General features: G+C 42.6%; 1 protein-coding gene and 1 long non-coding RNA gene across 7 annotated transcripts in view; one reads left to right on the top strand and one right to left on the bottom strand.

The window, feature by feature from the left end:
- Window positions 1-1,441: 1,441 nt before the first annotated feature.
- Window positions 1,442-6,297, top strand: LOC106959373 (uncharacterized). The gene is made up of 3 exons (XR_001427334.1): window positions 1,442-1,610; window positions 4,276-4,415; window positions 6,215-6,297. It is a non-coding gene; the product is annotated as an uncharacterized LOC106959373 (long non-coding RNA).
- Window positions 2,623-15,732, bottom strand: part of LOC106959372 (protein groucho-2-like) — a 28,601-nt gene continuing 15,491 nt past the window's right edge. For 2 of the 6 annotated variants that reach the window (XM_015051918.1, XM_015051920.1), the window contains exons 8-21: window positions 14,628-14,829; window positions 13,968-14,026; window positions 11,632-11,754; window positions 10,956-11,006; window positions 10,386-10,541; window positions 9,497-9,632; window positions 9,059-9,231; window positions 8,438-8,514; window positions 8,099-8,348; window positions 7,125-7,372; window positions 6,240-6,387; window positions 5,677-5,827; window positions 4,300-4,376; window positions 2,623-3,937 (exon numbers count right to left, since the gene is read on the bottom strand). In XM_015051918.1, the coding sequence (XP_014907404.1) occupies window positions 3,830-3,937; window positions 4,300-4,376; window positions 5,677-5,827; window positions 6,240-6,387; window positions 7,125-7,372; window positions 8,099-8,348; window positions 8,438-8,514; window positions 9,059-9,231; window positions 9,497-9,632; window positions 10,386-10,541; window positions 10,956-11,006; window positions 11,632-11,754; window positions 13,968-14,026; window positions 14,628-14,829 (1,959 nt within the window). In that variant the 3' untranslated portion in view covers window positions 2,623-3,829. Of the gene's footprint in view, window positions 3,938-4,299; window positions 4,377-5,676; window positions 5,828-6,239; window positions 6,388-7,124; window positions 7,373-8,098; window positions 8,349-8,437; window positions 8,515-9,058; window positions 9,232-9,496; window positions 9,633-10,385; window positions 10,542-10,955; window positions 11,007-11,631; window positions 11,755-13,967; window positions 14,027-14,627; window positions 14,833-15,732 lie in introns of all 6 variants that reach the window. The other 4 variants (XM_015051919.1, XM_015051917.1, XM_015051922.1 and 1 more) reach the window with 2 other exon arrangements.

Here is a 15,732-nt window from a genome sequence, read left to right as displayed (position 1 = left end):
AAAGGAAACGATAAAAAAAATATATATTATAACAGAAGCAGGAAAAACTAGGAAACTCATCTTTGAGGCACAAAAAGGTCTCGTTACTTCAGGTGGTTGTTGTCTGTCAGCCTGCTAAGTGTCTGGGAGAATAAGGAGTTTAGCTTTGTTTCATGCATTATTATTATTATGCTTCTCATCTACATCCAAGCAGACTTTTTAAAACTATATTAGAAGAGCATCAACAGTTCAGGCTTTGATGATATTGAGAATATTTTCTTGGTGCACTTTGGTTTCCGAGTCGTGTTGTCAACCACATCCGTTTATCGATGATCCATTTTGTGATGGATGTTTTCATCAATATAATGCATCAGATCATGAAGATCAGAGTTCACGACCTCAATAGGAATATCTAATATTCATGTCGTGTTGAATATGACGACGTTGGCCGGTTCACTGCACTTCAACAGGTGAGCTGCATTATGGAAGTTGCAGCCGACAAATCTGCTGTAATTGTGATTCTATTCTGTCTATATGGACCAAATTCAATGAAGGATGTTTCAGATTCCTTCTTCTGTCTTTGACATAAAGAATTAAAACGGGTCTGGAGGAAAAATGTTGCTAGTGCTTGGGTTACCGGACACTTGAAATGTTTGCCAAGTGGTCGGTGAGTTAGCAGTTCTTGCGTTCCTCTCAGTTTGTAAAGGAATCCTCTTCTGCATTTTGATTTCTCGCCTGGTGCTCGATGTGATGGTGACATGTTTTATTTAAGTTTTTTAAATGTGGGGAAAAGGTAGAAGTCTGGGTTCTAAGTAATATAACTCGCCTGCTGTTTTCCCTTCTCAGCTGAAAAACAAACTAACATGCATGATCAGAGTTCTGCTAGATAGAATCTAATATAATTCTTCTTTTGAATTTCTAAACTATAAGCAACGTTTGCATGACTGTTTTAAATCTGCTCCCATTGTTTTAAATGTTTTCATTTCTTATTTGCTGTTGTCTGATGTGTGGTCACAATAATATCAGACCCAACAACTAATTTCCAGTATTTATGTCTATAGTAAAAATAATTACCATGTCATTGTAATAATCAATGAAATGTCTAGAAATGAAAATATTTATATTTCCATTTTAATTAAATATCTGAATATCTTATCATTTTGAAATAGTCTAACCAGTTGTTATTCCATGTTGGGGTTTATTATAAAAATTGGGAGAAAGTCTTTACAATGTAATGCCAGCTGTTTCAAATGTTTTGTGTACTGATCTTTACTGTGAAAGCCTTTTGTTCCTACTGTCATTGAGTCTTGGTTTGTCATATTTATAGTTCGCACGTTTAGCAAAACTATCTGCCGTAATTTTGTATTGAACTTTTGTATTTATAAAAAAAAAACAACAACCTAAGAACAGGTGAAGATGTTTATCTGTGACCAGTTCAGGTGACAGTAACGCGTTTGTGTCGACTGAAACTCATGTCTCAAATCCGTCTTGTGTTCTTGACCAATGAACTCACCAACATTCTCAATATCCCCCCCAACAGATCAAAGCTGCACAGAGCCGAACAAAGCCCATGTTGTCGTCTCCATGGAAACGGTGCAGCAGGTCCGCAGGAGTTGGGTCGTCACACTGAGGTGAGCCGAAACAATCCCGCTTTACTTTCTTTCCGCTGAACTTCGGCTTGGTCCACCAGACACCATGTTGGCGACGTTCACACCGAGAACTGATTCCTGCCAGGACAGCTGTGTGCAAAAGGACGTCTCGAACCAGATCCGTCCGGTTTTGGCGGAAATTATGTGGCGAATAATTTCCTAATAGTTGCAGGTAGTTGATCAAAACCCATCAGTCGTGACATGCACGCAGCTGGATCATAAATTGGAGTCAAACATTTGGGCCTTATTAACAGACAAGGCAGCACATGCTGTACATGATGCGCTCCGCCCTGGAAATCTGGGTAGAACAGGTTGTTCAGAACAGGGTGCTTTGATAATTAGAGAATGGGGAAATGTATAAACAGGCTTAGAAAGTGCTCAATTAAATTGATTTTAAACGCAGAAGTATTTGGAGGAAAATTTAAGACTCATCTTTGGGATAGCTGAATAGCCGATGATTAAGTCCAGGTCTAAAGCCAACAGTGATTACTGTACATGTACTGTACATGAAGCCATGCTCTCACCTGTCTGTGAGAAAATGACCTGGTGGTGAATATTTTTACTAAAACTATGAATTCAAGCCACAGTTACTATAAAGTATGGTGGCTCAGATCTCCTGCTGTGGATGTTTCTCTATCTACCTAATATGGTGTTGGATCTACTCACCACAAGTCATATGCGTTAGTTTAAATAACTGAAAAGGTTATGTTGCCATTTTATGAAGAGAAAATGTGTTTTAGCCCAAACACAATAGTAACTGAGCAGCATTGTGCAACCATCAGCCCAGGAAAGGTAAATCCATTCATGTTTTGATTTTGGATAGACACCTTTACCCCACTAGTTTGAGCAAAACTGTAGGAAAAAAAACGAGGCGATTTTTAATCAGAACTTTATCTTAGTCTGAGTCTAGAAACCTGTTGAGTCGGCCATAATCGGCTCAAAAGAAGTCGCCTTCGTCAGTAATCTCAGCTCAAAGCCACAAAGAGGCGAGCCCTTCTAGAAAAAACAGCTTTATTGAGTCATTAACAACTGTACATTTATTTTCAGTGCTGACAGCAGTTGCTACATACTTTGGTGTGAATCAGAGGTGCAGTTTGCCCCTTTAGTTGTAAATGCCGGCAGGATGAGAAGCACGGTAAAACAAACCAGAAGCATTTACCCTCGGCTTCGTTTGCTAACTACAGCATGTGTTTACATGTGTGCTTCCCTCTGTCCTTGAAAGCATTTACAGGCACTGAACATTTCTGTGAAGACAGACTGACTCTGCCTTCCTCTCCATCACAGCCAAATACACATATTCCAGGAATATCGGTAGGATGCAAAGGGCACAGGAATCCCAGCAGCACGGACCGGACTGCTTGGAGTTTAGTTTGAATAGAAACCAGTGGAGCAGCGAGAGATCAGTATAACGTCGAGTTAGAGGAAAAAAAAAAAAAAAAGCACACAGTCATTCAGTTTGTGGCTTCTGCTGCCAACTGAGGTCCAAGGGTTAGACTGAGCTTTAACATCCCCCATCTGCCACAGGCAATCAACAAAAACAGGGAAAGCACACACAGACCAGAACATTAGGACACGTGTACAGTTCTTTATACAGGAAGGAAATTTACATCCGTCTCTTCTCCTGAATCAACATCCCACTTGTTCCAGTGGAGGGTCCGCCTGAATCCGACCACGCTTCGTCCTTTAAGAGCGTTCTGACGTAAGGCCGGTTTTAATTTAAAAAAAAAAAAAATTCTCCATGAAATGTTCAACATTGCAAGATTCAGGCTCCTCTGTTTGATTCCTGGAAAGATCAGCCTGCAGAATGTGCTTTAGAAAACGATCAGGGTGTGATGGTTGAAAAAGTTTCAGTCCGTGTTCTGGTCTCTCTCAGACCAGAGCGACCAAAACAATGGTCACAAGTACACCCAGGACATGAAAATATATATATATATACTTTTATAATATATAAAATGTCTTATTTAATCCAGTATGTACACAATGTACATGTTTTGAGGAATTAATTTCTCAGAGATGAAGCTCCGCTCCATCCCGTCACATCCAAAAAAAGAAAGATGTACAACCCTAAAACAAGGGATTAAAAAAAATCCTTGCAGTATGATTTCCACAGGCCAACAGCACAGCTGATTTCCAAAATAAGTCAGAGAAAAATGTAGTTTGCTTCATTCTGTTGCAGCCCACGTTAAACCAGGACAATAATCTCAGTAGATGACCTCGTAGACTGTGGCCTTCTTGTCACCAGATCCTGTCACGATGTATTTGTCATCTGCAGAAATGTCGCAGCTCAGGACGGACGACGACTCCTTCGACTGGAAGTAAACACAAACAGTCGAAACGTTTAGTTTGCCCATCGTGACGTATCGTCAAGGTTAAACTGGTTTGCCAAGCAAACACTAAATTTCAGTGCGAGTGACTCCTGTTCACCGTTGGCGCCACATATTCATTCACTTCATTTTTCAGTCGTCACTAAAACATCACAAACAGCTGGTTTATTTACGCAGACCGCGCCGATCCGAGAAACCTTTAACCCCATCGATCTCCGTCTGAAATAGCTGTGGTGCCGTTTTCTTTGTTTCAGGGTAATAACATGTAACTAAGGCACTAATGCTTTTCATGCGGTTGTATTGATTTAGCAGCGTTCGGTCAGATATTACAGATCTGCGATCATCACCTGGAAAATGCTGGCACCGTACGGAGTCCTCCACGCGTTCAGCAGGTTGTCCTTCCCCGTGCTCACGAACCATTTACCTACAGGCACAGAGGAGACGCCTTTAACACACACTGCAGGTAAGGGTCCTCGCAGACGTAACGGAGCAACTGGAACCGTTTTAAATATGCCACTTTAATTACCTCATCAACAATCATAAAACACATAATGAAGGAGACTTGCAGCTCTAACCCAGTTAATTATTCAAATGACCCTCTGATTAATTAACCAACTCGCTAGCTGGCTGCTGATTTAATCAGTGACACTAAGAGCCTTGGTCTCATTTGAATGAATCAGTTTGCTGGTGGAGGAGATGAGGCTGTGCTCATTGATTTCTGAGGATAAATTAATGCGAAAGAACATTTTCGAAGCGCTTGATTTGCTGTTAAATGATCATTGTTTGAAATTTTTAACCACTAGCCCTACGCACATCAGGGAAGTGACACTTAAACCACCATGAGCCCACTGCTGTCTGGAAACTGGTGTAATTTACAGCTCATTAAAAGTAAAATTGTACAGAATCATCTCCCTTTGTTATTAGAGGTTTTGAAGTCTTCCCTGTGCTGCCAGATAATGAAGAGACTATTAAAACTCTGGACTGATTGCTCACATAAAATTATCAATATCTTCAAATTCAGGTATTCAGCGTTTTTTCCCCATCTTCCACCCAGCTACAGTCTGCTGCATGCATGGACAAATGCAATGTGTTGCTGTAACCTGATCAATTCAACCTCAGAATTTGTCTGACGATGTACAATTTTTTATTTATTTATTTAATCTATAAAAGTACAATATTCCTCACCAGTCTCAGAAAATGAAGCCTTCATTTTGTAGAGATTCCTTAAATAGTAAAATATTTCATGCTTTTATCTCATCTAGTGTTTGGTCTTAAAGATGTATTCTTGAATATATTTTGCTCAACAATCAGTCAATGGTGCTATAATCCCTGTTGCTGGTGCATATTTTTCTTCCACTATACTTTTTTATGAATATGCTGTAACCTTTTAAGAGTATTCATTATCTGAAAGTCATAATCAAAGTTAAAAGAAATGGAGGCTTGAAATATTTCACCCTTATGAATCCATAAAATGTTCATTTTCTGAATTGTGACACTGAATGCTGCATGTTAACATTTTATATATAAAAGCAAAAGTACAAAGCTGAGGGGAAAGAAACTGTTAACTTATGATTTGAACAACCAGCTATATTAGTGCAGGCTCTGAGTAGAGTTTTGGGTTGGAGGTTTTAATTTGTAAATACGTCCATCAACAGTTTGCTTCTGGATATTTAAAGATTGTCCTTCGCCATAGGACTTTGTCCAGCTCTTTGCAGGTCACTTACCACAGTAGGCAAACTTGAGTGAGAGGACGCAGCTCTCATGTAGATGCAGCTGGTACTTGTCAGGCTTGGTGTGGTGGAGTACTTCCACGTTGCTGCTCTCCATCCCCACAGCCAGCCATTCTCCAGTGGGACAGTAGCCCAATGAGAAGATCTGCAACAAAATACAATTAAATAATAACCCTTATTTTTGACTACATTTTATAAAAATCTACTAAATTTAGTCAACGTTAGAAAACATGCTAGTGCTAACCTGTAGACAATTGATAGTGTTTCAGCCTTATGCCTCATATTAGCTCATAAACTGTTGTGACCTTACAGTTTAGCTTTGTAAACAGTGTTCTGTGTGAACTTTTAATACTCTGGATGGGATCTTAGCATTTACAGGAAGTTTTCACTCTTCTATAGTTTTTCTATCTGCCTTTTGCAAGCTTCTACCTGCTTTTTACATTTCTGCAAGTCTTCTGCAGTTGACTTTAAACGCTTCTGCAATTTTCACTAAAGATATTCAGCTGACGGCATTCACACTGCATTTCTGCAGGAAATGCAAATTGTCCAGGCTGTACCTGTGAGGTAAAGTCGTGTTGCTGAAGCTGCCGGCCCTCCCTCAAATCCCAGGAGCGGACCGTGTTGTCGAGCCCTCCGGTCCACAGTTTGGTCCCGTCGTGGGAAATATCGATACAGCTTGCTCCGTCTGTGTGGCCCTGGAACTGCCTGAAATGCGCAAAACACATGAAGACAAGTGAGACATGCCTTCTTTCACCGCCTGAAAAAAAGACATGAATGTATCTAGAGCTGCAACTAAACTATTTTAGTAATTGTTTATTCAGATAAAAAGATTTTTCATTTCATTCATTCACTTAAACCAAATAAACATTTTATTCCCTAAAATGAAGCGTAGCATTCCTTTAGTGAACGCTTCATAAATTGTAGCAAAGGATGAGTCTGCAGCTGAAAAAATACTTCCATCAACATGTGAAAAGCTCAACCCCTTTCTGCTCGACTTTGCATCGATACAGTGTAAGACTAACCTGCTGATCTGCTTTTTGGATTAAGCAGTTAATAATTGGATTGGAAAAGGTGCTTAATAGGAGTTTATTTTTCTTTTAACAAAGCTTCAACCAGGTGAAGCCAAACTCTGCCAGAACATAATTCTGAAAAAAATTATTTGTCTGTATATTACAATTGATTACAAAATTAGTTGATTATTTCGATTCATTGCAATTAATCGTTTCAGCATTAGCTGCATCAAAAGTATGTCTGAGTAATTTAAGTTTATTTTCTTAAACTTAAAAAAAAAAAAAAAAAAACTGTATTTGCCATTTAGACAATACAACATTTGCCAAACATTTCTTGCCCTTCTTTTGAAAAAAAAAAAAAAAACATGGTGCAATGTTTTGTTTTCCCTCAGGCTTGTGTCCAAAACACAGCTGTTTAAGCGAGGTACCGACCTGACCAGGGTCTGGTTATGGAGGTCCCACACGGCGATGTTTCCGTCGGAGCAGCAGGAGAAGCAGACCTTGGCATCGGGGCTGATGGCCAGAGCGTAGCAGGCCGGAGCAGAGGAAGTGAGCTCAGCCTTGATGCGGGGCGTCTGCGAGGCCAGGTCCCAGATGGTCAGCGTGCTCGCCTCGCCGCCGACGATTAGGGTGCGGCCGTCGGGCAACAGCTTGCAGGAGCGGATGTAATTGTCTCTGTTCTGGAAAAGATAAAAGAACGAAAATGGTTGGAATAAATTTGTATACATGTGGAAATTCCAAATGAGAAAAAAAAATCATAAAGAAACCAACACATTGCAGTACATCCACTTTTAAGACCTTTTCTTTTACCAGGTGAGGCAGCTGAGTTTATCTAGTGAAGATGTGAGTGTCAACTTTTAACGAGAGACAGTTGGGCTGCCGGCTCCGCAAGAGCAGAAAGACAAATCAACAGCACCGTAGAAGCTATTGGTCAAATTAAAATGGCACCCTGATGGCTTTATAAAACCAAACTGCACTCTGGACACACCTTAAGGGTGTAGGAGGCCATATGAGCTGAACAGCATGAAGACACCGAGTCAAAATGAGAAACGGGAGGCAGTTGGGAGAAAGTAATGAGCTGCGTAATGGCAGACAGGGTTGGCCAATCAGAACATCATTACTCAGCAGGGTTTTTTTTTTTTTCCCCCTTCACCAAGGATAATTTCAGCACAGCAGTGAGACATTTTACTGAATTATTCACATCTCTATCTGTTGGGATCTGTGGACAGCTGTAGCGGGATGGAGAGTCAGGCTACATTTAATGCTCAAGAAAAGCCTTAATGTATTACTTTGAGACCTCATTAGCACACTGGGATCCCCTTATGGCTGAACATCCTGAAATAAATGTAGAGTAAGGCTAACTCCACTCAGTTTCTCCATCTTAAAATGTGAAAACATCTGATTACCAGGCAGTCAAGTTGGGACACGGGACTCTTGCTGCCCGGCTGACTGATGTCCCAGATCTTGACGCAGCCCTTTCCACCAGTGTAGACGTGACGCGTGGGGTTGCTGATGGTGACGGCGCACACCACTTCGCCGTGGCTGAGCGTGTTGATCTGACGAGCGTGGCGCGGGATGCCCGGGCCTATCAGAGCGTCCGGAGGGAAGGGCACGGGCTGCATCTGACCGTCCGCACTCACGTGGAAAGAGTAAGCTCTGGAAACGACAACGGAGATGATGGAGAGTCAAGTTCTGGGAATAAAATCTACGCTGGTTAAAGAGTGAAAGCAAAACTGTAAACATACGGTTTTCCTCCTGAAATGGAGGTGAGACTGGCCGGCAGGCCTGGAGCTCGCATGTGAGGATGGGGGTCAAATCCTGCCTGCAAAAAAAATAAATAAATAACATAAGCTTAAGTTTATTTTCAAGTAGAAACAAATCTGTAGATTTAGACGCCTAAATCTTGAGGAACTGTCAAGCTATAATTTCCAGGAAAATCCCTTGAATTATGCAGATTAAGTCTGACAAACAAGTAAAACACTTCAGCCAGAAGAGCAGTTCAAAGTGCTTTACATGAATTAGGAGGAAATACCAACAAAACAACAAAACTAAAAGAAAGACAAAAAGGTAAAAAAAAAAAAAAGAAAAGTTCTACACAATTTAAACTAATAGGAGTTTCTCTGGCTCTAAAGTTTGTTCTTGATTAGTAATATGAATAAGAATAAGTACTCCACGGCCTATAAACAAGTAGGAATTTCTGTGGATCTTAAGTTTGTTCTGGATTAGTGAGGTATAAAACTAAATGTTGCTTCTCTGTGTTTAGTCAAATACTTTATGGCGGTGCAGATGTTTGGAGGAGGATCTTTGTTGCATCTCTTTTTCTACATCTTTGGTGAAAAATTCAGCATGAAACCTGTGGGACTTACGATTGGTGACCGTCCGTAGGCAGCGGCTGCAGCAGCGCTCATCTGGGGTGAGATGAGACCCGGATAGACGCCGGGGCTGGTCAGCGATCCGTTCATTTCATGATGACCCATCATGGCAAATGGGGAGGCATAAGAACCAGCGATCGACAGGGGAGTGCGGAGGGCCGGGGCAGCTGATGGTGAGAAGGAAATGCCCTTTAACTGATTACTAAACTCTGCCTAGGTTTTAGTTTTATGGGTGTTAGTGCAGTAAAACTGTTGTGGCAGTAAAAGGAAAGGTCACAGGAGCCACATAGTGAGACTGTAGTAGATTTTATTTTTTTTTTTCTCTCCAAGCATTAACAGTGAAACTTGTGTGTACTTGCTTGTTAGAAAGAGTGCTTTGTTAAAGGCAACATAGTGAATAATGAGGAGAATAACCGATTTGTCAGTAATTACCTAGCGCCTCCATGCCGGGCGGTTTTCCCATCGATAAAGGCCGCAGTCCGGGCGTCGTGCTGGTCCCCGGTGTGGGGGCCTCGTTCCTCGGTGTAGGCGTGTTGGACTTTAGGCTCGGTGTCGACGACTTGTCGTTCTGAAACAGAGAAACTATTTAGTCCATTTCCAAAGTTTGAGTCGAAAACACCCCACAGGCAGGAAAATCCAGAGTGACAATCTGAGCGGACGGCTCGAGTTAATCCAATCTAGCATGGGCGCTCGTCACAGCCGTGGTCGAGAGTGTGTGATAGTGTGGCAGGATGAGGGAATAAACTTTTGCTTAGAGGCTGAGCTTGTCAGGACTTATGGAAGATGTTGGCCCAAATAATTATTTATTAATCCTTTGCCAGTTAATGTTAATAAGGGATTGAAAGAAACTGGGTTTTATAATGATGGTAAGAGGAAGTAGTAAGATGTTCACCGTGTTTATCTTTAGCAATGTTCAGCAAAATGCTGTATGTCATGAAACATTTCAAGCCAGGCTAAATGTCGGTTCTTATAAGGATGGAAGAGGAGCAGATTATGGACACGGCGAACAAACAGCACATGTCCCTCTGCAGAGGCTCTGGGTTATTTACAGCCTCAGAGCAATGGAGAAATGACCATTTACTGGGTAAGCCATAAAGGAGATTGATAGGACTGAGCCATAGAGTTTGATTTCCTGAGAAGACGTCCACCCCTTTGCTCCCTCAAATCCTGCACAGCAGCCAACTCCGGAGCCTCCGTATTACTCTTTCACACAGCCACCCACTTCATTTGACAAATGCTCCTTTAGTCTGTCGGTTCAGGCTTCATCACCTCCACCATAGCCCTCCCTTCTCCCTTCGTTTCATCATCCCGATACACTCACATGGGTGTGGTCCTTCGCCTTAGACGACGGCGTGCTGCCCGAAGACGCGACGGAGGCGGGGCTGTTGGGGGCGGCGTCTTTCTTCAGCACCCGGGACTTATCCAGGCCGTTTTCCGGAGGGGAATGGGCGGGGCTGACTCGAGGGGTGGCTGGGTCCTGCAGAGTTAAACGAGACGGACGGAGTGCAAGACTGAGCAAACAGGCCGGAGGAAAGCCACTGGCATTTACATGTAGGTCAAACAAGATGGGGCCTCATGTGCAAACACAGATAAATATCCCGATGTATGCTCATGCTCCCCTCCGCACCCCCCACCTCACACATATGCATGCACTTCTCATTCACCTGTCACACCCTTTTCTCTTTGTGTTCTTTGTCTTATATTCTGCATGAATGGCAGAGGGAAATTCACCAAGTAAACAGTCTCAAAGCACACAACCAATATTATGTCAGACGTTTTGGCAACACAGTGAAAGGTGCTGAGGCTTGGACAGACAAAAGAGGGCTGTGTTTGGGTTCTTTGCAGCCTTCCTGTCTAAGAATGTGGCTGAGCAGCTAAACGCCCGTCTTACCTCGTTGGACACGTCCACCACCAGGTCGTCACTTTTCTCTCCGTCACTGTCCTGAAATAAAGGAGCAACATTAGTGGGAAGGGATTTATTTGACCTACATGCACAAAAACGCATCATTATTTAGATGGATATTAAGGCTGGACAATAAATCAATAACTATATATATTGCCATAGACATGTGATCAATACCAGAAGATAATATGTCTGATTGAATATCCAATAATTTCACTGAACTCTGATCCAGACTTGCAATGGATTCTGGGGGATATAGGCAGAGGAAAGGCTTTAGCTGCTTTACCCCTCACACCCGGCTAAGCAACGCTGGTGACAACACAATCTCTCACTCTTTGGTCACCTAGCAACAACTTGTTGAGTAACTTGCGCAGCAGCAGTTTAATGCTTCGCCTCATAACTGCTTAAAAATAAAAATTTATGTGGAATGAAAACTGGATAAAACAGGAAAGGGCATGAACCAATCTGGATGCATTTCAGAGATTTAAAACAAAAAAAAAACAACAACTAATCAATAAGTATCGAACGTATTGAAGACAATACGTTCTTCAACCATATTGTCCAGCCCTAGTATATAGTAATCCAAATTGTAAGTTTGTCTTCTGAAAGGTGAACATTTCATAAAAGAGCCTGAATAAACAGTCGGCTTTTCGAAAACACTCACATATCCTCTGTTGCTGTCTTTGTCATCCACTTTGCGTTTCTTGGAGTCCAGGCCGTAGTCTGAAGAGCTGCGGTGCTTCTCGCTCGATACCCGCAGGCTGTCTGATGGCGACACTGAGTTATTCTGCCACAAACACAACGACAACGCCTGCATGAGACTGGTGTTTTCATCGAGTTACCTTGGCATGCTCTGCTCGTTTTAAATCAGTATCCACTGGTACACTGTGTGTACAGTATAGATTTACAGCCTCAGCAAATATGCAACTGAGAATCTTCTTGGAAAACAAATGTGGATAAAGTGTGTCAACATTTCTCCATAGATGTTGGACTCTGAGCCGCTAATGCAGAGCAAAACCGGAGCCGCTGTGTCATGCATGTCAGCTGTTAATGTTTAAGACATAAATGCGGCTCATGACCAATCATGAAGGGAAGGTAGTATTTTCCTTTGTGGGGTCAGCGATAATATTGACAGTAAAGCAAACTGCACAATGCTGCTGGACTGATTTGGAATAAAAAAAAAGGGGGGGTTGAAGAGGATTCTTGGAAAGCTCGGTCCTGTTGCTGCTGCCAAAGCACTGGAGCACAGAGGAAACAGACGAGGCAGCTGAGCAAAACCAAAAAGCCACAAAAACACTAACTGGCAAGGTGACTCGTCACGAGTCAAACTGGAGAGAAAACATGAACTCTAAATAAAACCTGACAATTTTATGGACTGCCACTGCGGCCAGGGCAAAAGCCAGTAGAAAACTAGATGAACTTTTTATAATCAAACTTGCTCTGGATTCCCAACACAGGTTTACAAAACAACAAAAAAATCAAAGCGACTGACAAGAAAATGAACCAGATTAAGAAAAGGGGAAAGAAAGAGACCATTGAGGAATCCAGGGCAGGATCAATGTGGCGAGACAAAGTGTGCCGCCTGCAGAGAAGGGTCCTGACAGGGACAGAGTGAGAAAATTAGCAGGGGGGGTAAGAAGGATGAGACAAGAGACTAAAATCAGGAAAGGAATTTGGCAAGCAACACCAGCCTAGCAGTAAAGCCATGAGTTCTCCCCCACTAGTGGGAACGTTCAGACACGTTGGCACTTTCTCAAAAGCTGCAAACTGGGTTTTTGTTGTCTGAGATGGTGGAGCGGCCCTGCCAGGCAGACTGAAGGTCAACGAGTGGGTAGGTGGGGTAAGCACATCTAGAGGTCAATTCTTGTTGTGAATCGACTTAATAAATCGAAACAGTTATCAGAAAGATGGAGGATTAAACCGAGGTAGAGCAGCTAATGGGTAGCAGCCGCCTTTATAAAGGAGGAGAGCTTTCCCAAATGAGTTGGGCCAATTTTCTGCCTCCTCCTCAGGTCAAACCGGGCCGGTGCGCGTTCAGCTCCTGCTGCAAAAACAAAGCCACCAGTCTAGCTTGGCGAGATGCTGTCTCCTACAGTATTACAGCCCGTCTGGATCTGAGCCGGAGGCCTTTCAAAGATTGCTTAGTCTCAGTAACCCTGCACTTCCCTTTAACTGTGGTATCAGATGACCTGAGACAACAGAACAGGAAGACCTTGTGTGTGTGTGTGGGTGTGTGTGTGTGTGCGTGAACAAAAAGAGGGAGTAGAGGCTGGCTGAGAGAGCAGGTAAGGTGGTACTGCAGCCGCTTGTCACCAAATGAGAAGGTGGAGGGGGGGTAGGGTTTCCTTCTGACATGAGTGAGCCCATTCAGGATGGCCAGTCAATGGGAACTTAATCTGTTTGAGCAGATCCAACAGAGCGTTACACTCCAGCTAACTGAGAGCTTTAGACCAGTCTGATAAAACAAGGACTTTAACATGAGAAGAGATGGAGAGATGGGGACGACACAAGACGAGGAAAGAGAGGACAAAGTGATGAGAAGGTACCAAACACCAGGAAGAGGAAGGCAGCAGAGAAATACAATGTTTACTGAACGAGGAATAACAACAACGAGCTACGACAAGGACTCTTGTAATGGTAAATCCTCTAAAGTAGAAACGGAAGGCGAGTCAAAGTCACTTTTAATTGTGCTGAAATTAAAGGAGGTAGCAGACTACTAATCCTCGTCCAGTGATTGGAATCATTTTCCACCTGGATTAGAAGGCAGTGGCTTATTTAGCCAGAAGTCATTTGGATTCAGGCACCGTACCCCCCCCCCCCTCCCGAACATGAAAATGTGTGTGTTCTTACACAGACAGCATGAATGTCTATTGAACGGTGAGCTCAGGTCTACATTAAGTACACCTAATGACCAAACATGATGAGCGAGCAGCAGAGTGAGTCGGAGACAGACAGACAGACAGACACACAGGAGGACGGAGAGTCGTAGAGTCAACATACCGTGCTGGACTCGCGTTCTTTCAGAGGAATGGCCAGAGGCGAGTGAAAAGATGAGGGGCCAAGAGGGAGGAAAGCAAAACACAAATTAGTATGGGAGGGCAACAAAGACTGCAATCAAAGAGCAGCAATCAAATGAATGGTGTAACCCATCAGGTTAGCTACAACGTGCTCAAGAGGAAACGCTTTCAGAGAGAGTTTTAACGACCAAAAATTTACTTTTTGATGCCATGGAGACCAAAGGAAGCAGCATTTAAACAAAGCATCCTATAACATTTTATATATATTAGTTTTTATTTTTCTACTTTCCTGTTATTTGTTTAACCTCTTTTCACATTAAAACAGAACAATAAGGTAAAGATGGGCGATATGGTCTTTAAGCACTAAACTAAACATGCATTTAATCACACTTCGGATGTTTTGATACTCTCATTGAACAAACAGTGGAGAACAGTGAGGTATTTTTAAAAATATTTTAAATGCCCACCCCTACATTAAGAAGGATATCTGCTAAAACACAACATTTTCCCTCACAGTAGCTCTGTCTGCAGTGCCTTGAAAACAGTGTTTATTGGATGGAATATAATGAAGCCGGTAGAATGCGCTCCTGTCAGCAGCAGTGAAGTGCTGCAGGCTGTTTGTGTGGCAGGCTGTGCTCCTCACCTCGGTGCTCCAGGTCGTGGTGGTTCTTCTCATCCTTCACAGGCAGGTGGGTCTGGCTGCCAAGAGCGCCCAGAGCCAGCAAACCGGATCCAGCACCTGTCACCGGGGGGAGGCCAGGCGGCTGCAGGCCTGAGGGGTGAGGGGGCAGCTGGACCGGGGGGCCGTGGGCAGCATGAGAGAGGTGCTGGGCCTGAAGCTGCTGCTGCTGTAAACAAACACAGAGAGACAGGAGACGAGACAAAGGACAAGTGGGTCAGCTGGGAAATGACTCCTTTATGAGTGACCGTGCTCTGCCCAGGCTGGCTTTGGAGACATTTCTGCTCAAAGCCAAACAATCTGGATTTAGCTGTGGATCAACATGCAGTGCTGGCTCACTGCTGCTGCTGCTGCTGACCTGCTGTCTGAGGGACAGAACCGTTTTCATGTGTTCAATGAATCATTTGGCTCAATCATTTGGAGTACATTCACTCCAAAACCTCTGTGTTATACTTTCCAGTTGTGCAGCATGGTAGCTGAAATGTGACAGCAGGAGGAAGCAGTGCTATTCATGCTCCCATATTAAAACAAATTCATGTTTACTTGATAGCTAAGGGTAAACTAATACATAAATATTATACTTAAATATTAGTTGTAATTAAAAAGATATCATAAACCAAATTGTGTGAGTTCTAAGTTAATTTAAACCTGCGGTGTCAAATGCTACATTAATAATAAACCAACATCAAACCGCAGAAACTGAAAACTGAATATTTTATTTTTGGACATCAGCAACATTTGTCAACTCTTTAGTGTTCAAGTCTACATTAGTCAATGTGACAGTTAACAAGTTTGAACTTGTGTGTAATGATGACATTTTATCCAACATCCCCTGAGATTCAAGATGTTTTTCTGACTCAAACTGAAAAAAAAAAGACCTGAAGTTGTTTAATAATCTGATCAACACTTCATCATTTTCTGCTTTTGGAGTTTGTTTTTTTTTTCTGACTCACCTTTCCCATTATGAAAAAGACCATGAGGCATTGTCAAAAAAATGATTAAGCTATTTTCTAAACTCCACTCCCACTCTGCTGGAAGGGAATGTAGTTATGTGACTCCAATAAATCAC

The sequence above is a fragment of the Poecilia latipinna genome, unplaced genomic scaffold, assembly GCF_001443285.1.
Source record: "Poecilia latipinna isolate Pla-1442-1.1 unplaced genomic scaffold, P_latipinna-1.0 Scaffold1074, whole genome shotgun sequence".
NCBI classification, from domain to species: Eukaryota; Metazoa; Chordata; class Actinopteri; order Cyprinodontiformes; family Poeciliidae; genus Poecilia; species Poecilia latipinna.
Note: the sequence above shows the minus strand (reverse complement) of the source record. Positions and strands in the feature narration are given on the sequence as shown.